This window comes from Hylaeus anthracinus, unplaced genomic scaffold (assembly GCF_026225885.1).
Source record: "Hylaeus anthracinus isolate JK02 unplaced genomic scaffold, UHH_iyHylAnth1.0_haploid 2, whole genome shotgun sequence".
Classification (NCBI taxonomy): Eukaryota; Metazoa; Arthropoda; class Insecta; order Hymenoptera; family Colletidae; genus Hylaeus; species Hylaeus anthracinus.
In genome coordinates this window covers 7,464,715-7,473,342 of record NW_026534838.1, presented here as the reverse complement: position 1 = coordinate 7,473,342, position 8,628 = coordinate 7,464,715, and the positions used below count along the sequence as shown (strand labels likewise).

At 43.9% G+C, this 8,628-nt stretch overlaps 1 protein-coding gene across 3 annotated transcripts in view; it reads right to left on the bottom strand.

Annotated features, from left to right (window-relative positions):
- The window catches only part of LOC128893094 (basement membrane-specific heparan sulfate proteoglycan core protein-like), a 95,710-nt gene that overhangs the window by 65,795 nt on the left and 21,287 nt on the right, over window positions 1-8,628 (bottom strand). For all 3 annotated transcript variants that reach the window (XM_054153862.1, XM_054153863.1, XM_054153864.1), the window contains exons 2-9: window positions 4,280-4,457; window positions 4,026-4,180; window positions 3,810-3,957; window positions 3,544-3,712; window positions 3,298-3,461; window positions 2,553-2,702; window positions 1,953-2,201; window positions 1,603-1,719 (exon numbers count right to left, since the gene is read on the bottom strand). In XM_054153862.1, coding sequence (XP_054009837.1) covers window positions 1,603-1,719; window positions 1,953-2,201; window positions 2,553-2,702; window positions 3,298-3,461; window positions 3,544-3,712; window positions 3,810-3,957; window positions 4,026-4,180; window positions 4,280-4,457 — 1,330 coding nt within the window. The remainder of the gene's footprint in view (window positions 1-1,602; window positions 1,720-1,952; window positions 2,202-2,552; window positions 2,703-3,297; window positions 3,462-3,543; window positions 3,713-3,809; window positions 3,958-4,025; window positions 4,181-4,279; window positions 4,458-8,628) is intronic.

Sequence of the window (8,628 nt, the reverse complement as noted above, 5' to 3'; positions counted from 1 at the left end):
AAATAATTCATAAACTTTTGCATACTCAAATTAAAGCTTAGGCTTCTAGGAATCTTCCCCTGTAAGTGGACTGAATCGTTGTACACTATTTAAATAGTTTTAAACAATTTAAGACAAGCATAGTTCCAAAGTAGTTTTGTTTACGCCACCTGTCATTGCAATTATCGTTAATTAATCAATATTTGGTACATAATTCATGTCGTGTTGGCACTCGTGGAAAGTAGTTTGGATCTTTGGGAACATTCAAGGACCGTTTTCGTTACGATTTTACTTGTTATTAACGAGTTGTCAACGAATCGTGACAAGGGTGATCGTTGAGAGTTACTATGGTTCTATGTACTACTATACTACTACTACTACTACTACTACTACTATTACCATCAATGGAAAATTCAATAAATTATTTAGCTATTATTTAACTAGCTTCTCTAGTTTTCAAGATACTTAAAAGAACATGGTATTAACCCCCAACTTTAGGAGCTGTTTTCACTCCTTTGATTTGGACGATTGCCGATAAAAAAAAATTCGTGTCAAATATTTTTTTGAGAACTACCTTCCACATAAATTTTCTGAAAATCAACGTGTGATAATTGAACATATTATCTTGTAAGTAACGAAACTACTCATTGAAAAATGGTAAAAAACTTTTCGATAGCTTGTGATCCTCATCGAAGTATTATCTGAGCCTTATCTTCACAGGAGGTAGGTCTTTGCACGGATACGAGAGTATCCAAAAGGAGTTTTACGCCCAATGAATTTTTAAGATACCTGAGAGTACTGAAGAGTAACGAAAAAAATTGGTCTTGCATTCTATGGTCCAATCAGTCAGTCGAGAAGCGGACGTGTAGGCGCAATAGGGGCTCGACACCGTTCTATGAACTTCCGTGACTATCGCTATGTTGTTGACCACAATCATTTTCCACTCAACACCCCGTATGCGTTGAAAAAAGCGCGGCAAAACAGAACGAGGGGGGAAGCTCTCGAGATTTTGAATATTCAGTAGGTACATCCTGGTCGACTTCCACCTGACCTTCTTTCTATCAGAAAAATCGGCACGTTCCGGGTCGTCTTCGAGGCTGCTACTCCTCAAGCATCGTTCAAACGACTTTTAATTAATTCACACAGGAAGAGGCGGCGAGAGTGGTCAACTTCCCTTGGTCAACTCTTCTGGGTGGGACGTAAATTAAGTTCATCGCGTGGCGCGTTGGTAAGCTAAAGCATCTGCGCTTCCACGTTCGCTGTTTTACCGATCACGTGACTCGGTCGAGTATTTATCACTCGAGGAAACTCGGATGTGAGACACTTTGCATCGTCGGTCGGTTAAACAGACCTATCGATCTTTCTAGATCCGAGCGGTAACTCCTACGATCAACTCCTGACTCACTGTCGGTATCTAGAGATATAAGGGGGCGTATCAGGAGCGGCATCTCGAGTTTAAATTGAAATTAGTCTAAGAACTTTCAGATCTTGAAATTCGGATGTAACATTGGTCCAAATCTGTTTAACGAAAAATCCTAGGGCGGTTGTCGGTACAGACTGGAAAGAACCTGCTTTCGTATCGCAATTGTTCAGCTGAACGTTTAAAAAATAAATAGGACTCACCGGGATAGTTGCAGTTATGCTCGTCGGTTCCATCTTGACATTCCTCGATGTAGTTACAACGTTGGGATTCCAAGATGCATCTGGAAACGTCGCAGGCGAATTCTCCAGCGTTGCAGCCTGTAAAAAACGATATTATCGTCTTTATATGAATTAAACGCGCAAGGTAATTAATCAGCATGCTACGTTTATTTCTGTATAAAAAACACGAGGACGGTATCATAAAAATGATCACGAGGAGATAAATAAGAAATGGAACCCTATTGAATTACGAACATGCAATCTATATACATATTTACAATCGACGATTGCCTAAAGACGTCCGATTCAATGCAAACGCAAAGACCCTATACCTGGATGAGGACAGCCAACTTCGTCACCTCCGTCGTCGCAGTCTGGCATGCCGTCACATTGTTGTACAGAACAAATGTAACGACTTCCATCGTGACAGCGCACCGTATCGTCGGCACGACACTTGTTCGACGGTGATCTCAACGTACTATCATCGTAATCATTGCCGGTACCTTCTGTGCTTGCTGTCTCTTCTGTGGGCGATTCATCGTACGGAGCGAATGTCGGGTATCTGGTCTCCTGCTCGGGTACTATCGGGAGGTAGTTAACGAGTGGAGCGTAAATTATGAACAGAAAGGGAAGAAAAAGAAAATAATAAACAAGTATGTGCGCGAAACAGCAAATTATCATACGTATTGTACATAGAAATCAGAGTCGGTAAAGTAAATAAAGTATCGCGAACATCCCTCTCTCAGCTCTTACAACGTAAACTCCTCGCTGTCGGGTACTACCAATTTTTGTCTGCGGAAATGTCACCTATAAGGTATGAAAGCGACATGCAATGGAGAGCTAATTACATGGCACGTGTATTACACAGTGAACTAAGAGGAATCAGAGTTTAGGTGTATTTATACGAGAGTAAAGCGATAGCTGGGACTTACCTGTTGTTACCACAGGACAGTTATCCTCGTCAGAGCCGTCCGTGCATTGGGAAATCCCGTCACACCTGGATTCTAATGGCACACATGCGCCATTTCTACAGATCAATTCGGTAGACTCGTCGCACTCTTGTTCATCTTCTTCTGCTCCAGCTGATTCGTTGTGTTGTTCGTGTGGTATGTGTGGGTGGGTGATATCGTGTCAAGGAGATAGGAAATGGAACATAGAGGAAGAAACAAAAAGTGAGGTGTAAGAAGAAATAGTAAAAAAGAAACTAGTGCAATTTAAAAGGTACTTAAGAGATTGCTCAAGGGAGAACACCAAGTTGGAAATTTTGAACAGATGTTGTTGTATTTGAAAAGTTTATATTTGTACGTAAAATGTTTTGCTACAAATATTCCCAACTTGGCGTAAAACCCTGAATCTCGATGAATGTGCTCGGTTCAAAATTAAAGGATAAACGAAGAAAACATTCTTTGATACCTAACGATTAAATAATACTTAATTAACACGAATCTAAAATAACATTCCACGTGCGGAAACATCTAAAAACTCTAATTTACTGAAATTGAATTGACCCAAACGACCGACTCCACGCACATCAAAATAAACATGGAAAAATGTTTATCCATCCATCTTTTCGTTGCAGATCGTTTGAGTAAAAGTTCCCGCGTTGGAAATCAAAGTATGGAAATCCCCAGCGCGGAATCGATCATTTTCGGATCGTGAAACTTTGAGACGAGTTACCTTGGAATACTCTGAATGTAAATTCCTTCTGATTGACGTTGATGTTGCCCAAAGAATGATACTGCAGCTGTTTCTCGAGGATGTTCTTCACCTCCAGCTCATCCGTGAACGAAGAGCCAATGTCCACAGTAACTAATGACGTGAACACGTCGCTTGACGTCGGTCTGCGGATCAAACAAATTTTGGTTATTTTGAAACTAATGATAATTTTGTATCATGCGATATATTGGTATACGATATACTCACGATATCTTCACGACATTGGCGTGATGTCTCTCATTGGGAATGTTACGGTTGTACAAATCTTCTAGGGCCTCCGTGAGATTGCCACTCAGTTCCTTGTATTGTTGACTATTTCTGTCCGCGTACTCGGCTACGTACGGTTCACCGACTGTCAAGGTTATCCTGTAATATCCTGCAGAGATCATGGCTGAATTAGTAAAAATCATTTCCGACAGATTCGATGGGATGTTAACTTTGAGTTTTGAATTTAAAACAATCGAGACACTTACTTCCTCCTTCTCTTCCAGGCTCGGGTTGACGTCCATAAGTGGCACTACCTTCGACCTCTCCAGAGCCAGCCAAGTCCTCGTCGTCCGTGTTCCCAAACTTTGGTGGTTCTCTCCTAGCCTCAGCGACGTTTCCAATTTCATTGTCACGCTGAGCAGAGAACAAAATTATCACTGTTCGTAGACAGAGCATTTAACGTGGAGTTTTTGACCTCTAACCTCGTCAGTTTCTTCGGTTTTCTCTCCGCTATCGCGAGCCAACCTCTCGAAGTTGGGCAACTTTTTGACGCTGGATGCACGAGGTTTTTCGTTGTTGTCGGCCTCGACTGGCGCCGCATTTTCATTCTCGTACTCCGTAATCTCCTCGTCTTGGTCTTGAACGAAATATAAATAAATTGTCGATTAAAGAAACAACGCTTTTCCTCTCTTAATGGTAGGAAAAGGTAGATATAACATAGTAGGAAAAGCTGTACCTATCGGTGCCTCGGTGATGGTGGCCGTAGTTGTTGTTGTCGATGTTGGAGGGCCGAAGAAGTCAAATAAACCCCTTTTTATTCTATGAAGTATGGACTCCTGGACTCCGTGCGACACGATGAGAGGGGATTCATCGAAAGATTGCTTGCCCTCCTGGTCAAAGACCAAATCGTCATTCTGAAAGCAATAGGTAGCTCGTTAGTATAATTATTTGAAAAAATCAACGTCAATAATTTTCGATTGCAAGGCCAGATGCGATCAAATTCAGGAATGTTCAGGGCCTTTGTATCGTTTCGTCTACACGCCGGATACAAATGGCGAGTATGCGCGGTATCTGTGTGTGGTGTATCGCCGAGTACCATCATGCGCTGCTCATAAAGAACCAATTCTCACCTAAATACGCGATATAAATTCAGGATCGCCGGGCCATTCTCGCGGGTTGGCCGTGATTCCGAAGCTGGTCAGGATTCAAACGTCCTTGGCCAACGACGTTCCTCCTTTCAGGATCGGAATGGAGAAGGAACGTCCACGGCAAACTCTCGGAGATAAAGTATCGTTACCGGCAAGGAAATGGCTGACGAGGAGGTTATGCAACAGAGCATCGATATTATGGTACCGCGATGGGAATAACAAACTCGGTATTTCCTAGCGTGTACGTGACCCTCCTCGCGAATAAAGAGATCCCGAACGAATATAAAGCGACCTCTTCGGCTCGTTATGTCTCACTGTCCTAGTTTGATGACGGATCGAGAGAACCGCTTCGAGGATGAAGCCCCTTTCATCTCTTCGACGAAAACCGAATCTTAAAATCTGGCCAAGTCAACGATAGATGGATTACCAGACCAAGGTAAAAATGTTTCGGCGCCGAAGATCCTCGACGAGTCAAATTACAAGGACTCGAAAAATCGAAGGTAGAAATATCGAGCAAAGTTGAGCGAGGCGTCGTCCGATCGAGGAGGAGGCGGCTCGACGTTTGACGCAAGTTTGTCCCAGGGAAGCTCCGAAGTTCCGAGGACGAATTTCTTCCCAGCCACTTAACCTCCTCCGACACGTATTTCCCATGCATTTTAAGGATTTCGGACCACAGGGCCGATGTTTTGTCGAAGTATGAGCACGTAGTTGTCGTGAAAGGATCATAGAGTGGACTTAGCGGTGAAATCCCGTGTAAAACTTGCCTGGAATAACAAAGTTTTGTCTCGAAGCTCGTTCGTGGCTCCCACCACGAGCTGAATCTTCCCTTTTCTTTCCGTACAGCGTTACCGTGGCATCGTCCGTGATTTATGCCCTCGAAACGAACCGTGCTGACCACCTTATTCGCGTCTCCAAAGATTCTTTTGACGTTTTCCAAAATCCAAATTAAACTATCGATCCATGCTTCTTTATATGGAAAATTGTCCATCTTAACCCTCTCGCACTGTAAAACTTCCTCCCTAAATGATCTATACGCGTCCCTGAAGTAAAACACAATGTTGGAAGAGACTGAAATAATTAGAATTAATAGAGTGAGCGATGGGGCGCCTATTTCTGAAAATCTTGGGAGACGGAAAGCTCGAAAGTCGAGTGAAAAAGGGGTCGATTAACCGTGGGAGGAGGGGCAGGTAAATGGGGTCGTTAAACTCCGTGCAAAAATGAGTCCAGACCGATGACTCACCGTCGGAACTGGTCCTGAAAAATAAGTCCAGCGTCTGTGCCGTCTCCGCGTCGTTAAACCGTGCAGTTTGCGCGCACGTGTTGGTTGCATAACGAGCGAGCCGCATATTTAAAGGCAACGAAACTTGCAAAGTCGCTTTCTACGCTTTTGGGACTCTTAATCCTGGGACTTAGCTTCTTCCAGAACGAGAATGAAGCAGAGTTTATCGGTTGGTCTACGTTGGGTCTAACTAGATTTCTGGTAGCATCATTCTACTACAAATTTAACTATTTCGCGATTACCATATTCCGAAATTGATCATTTCAAGTGAGTTGACAGAAGTAGAGTATCCTTTGGGAGCAAAGTATAAGGCACGCCATCGACTACTCGAACCATCCAGGTAACAGGGACACGTCTCCGTTCGCCACGGTTCTTCAAGCCCCGAAGCGAGCCCCCAAAGGTCAAGATCCGGCACGTCTGCTCGAGAAGTGCCGAGGAAGAAATCCTGCAATTTGAGGGACTTCTAAGGGGCTTCGTCTTAACGAAAATATACGTCCAACGAGCTCGTGTGACAGCCTCGAGAAAGAAAGAAGATGGCGGTAGCTGTAGGAAGAGAAGAAGAGAACCGCCGCCACTGGCCGATCGTCCTTTGTCTTAAGCCGTGGTATATTAATGTGAAGAACATGCTACGCCGAAATAGGCTGTGAAAGGAGGGTGGGATGGCAGCTAGGCGTGGAAAAGAGGGCCGTTGCCGAGTAGAATACTAAAAAGGGGCACACACGTTCGCCAAATCTACCGTCGACGGTGGCCGCAAAGGGGGCGCTAGCTTAGTCTTCTTCGACCGCGCCTTTACATTTTAACTGCCTCTCACGAAGGAACGACTTCTTCGTTCTCCTTCCGAAAGAGCTCCTCCGAAATTCAGACTCGAAACTGCCTGGAAACTGTGCAATGAATTCAGAGTTGAATTGTTTCTCGAGCGATGCTTTACTTTCTCGTTGTGTTGAAAATTGGCCGAACGATATCGTATACAGGACACAGAGAATCCGATGCATCACGTGCTGATTCCCAGGCCTCGGGACGACTAAGACCAAACGATAAGATCTTGAAGCGGATCATCTTATATGAACCTTCATATCCCTTGGTGATGGGGGTGGGGGCATCGGGCAAATACCATGGACAACGCTCTCAGAAGGGTGAAATTGCGGAAATCATGGTGGTTCGACTTCCCGACAGAAATGTTCCGACCCCCCAGGCTGCCACCTGCCAGTCAGACGTCACGTGCCGGAGGAGAGGCGGGGGTGCACATTTTCAGTAGAGAAAAAAAAATAGCAGACTGCTTCCGTTTGAACTTTCCATCGCCCTGTCGAACGAAGATTTCAACTGACCACTTTTTTCGGCTGACACGTTATAACGCGAGCGTTTGAATAGGCTAGGCAACTCGGCGGACGAGCAGAAGATTTTAACTCGACTGGGGTGCGCCAATAACTGAAAATTTGTACCTCGATTCGAGAGTAACAGGATCATTCTCTATTCGTTCTTGTATGGTGCCAAATACGCATCAGGGGGAGAGGGTGATCCTAATCAAATTTGATCTTGTAGCTACAACTAAAATTTATATACCAGTCTATCTTCTAAAACCACGTTATAAAACGCGAGTAAGTGTGCCGATATGAATGGTTAACGAATTAGGTGAAAATCGGTGGGTTTATCGCTCGTGTTAAGTATTTGGAAAAAGTTGGAGCACCCATGCTCGGAGCAGGAGTTGATCAATGGATTGATCAATGGATTGATCAGGGGCTTGGAGGAGCTACTGCAGCGGCACCGATTTGTTTTTACTGCAAACAAGCAGAGACGCGGACGCGAACACGCCGCCTAAATACGTCGGTTAACCGCGCTTGATCCACACCTTCTTTCCCCATCCTCTTATACACCCTGCGGCTAGGTTCGCTACCCCATTCTGCCCACTCTATCTTCCTCCATTGGGATGAACCGTGAAACCCGAGGCGACGAGTAGCGGACTCAACAAATTATCAAACTCGCTTACCCACTTAGGGTCCCCATGTTGTTCATCACTGTCATTTGACTTTTGTCTACACAAACGTGCGATGGTTCGACAAAAACGAGAAGAATAAGCGTAGGTTTCTGCGAGCAAATTAAAAAACTGAATGCACCAATCAAAATCGTGATGCATCGAATACAAACACGTCCCCAATGTACGATTCTATAGTGTTTCTTTAAGGTTTAGCATAACTTTCAGTGAAAATAATATTGCTGGACCGTGAAAGGCGATTCGTGTCCACCGAGACCTCTGTAAACGTTGAAAAATGGATACCAAACCACTCGACCGTCTGCAAACAGTTCTTCGGTCTTCGACAAGAAGCATCCATCGTTCAAAGATAACGTTTCCCAACGTTTAATTTATTTAACGTTCAATCGATCACATTTTTTTTATTATACTATTTGTACAGAGTAAGGAGCGAGTTCCTTCGGAACTTGTATCCTTAATTTATATTTGGAATATATAGACTACGCGATATAAAAGCTGATTGACTGGCCAGGATGCAATGAATCAACAGAAAGGAGGCTATGTTTGTTTGGCAAAAGCTAACAATCGGACCAGAGCTGTTGGTCAGCGGACGAAAATATATCGGCCGTCTATGAAAGTTTGAAAAGTCAAAGGAGTCGTTGATCCAGTTCTAATTTTAATCGTTAAATAAT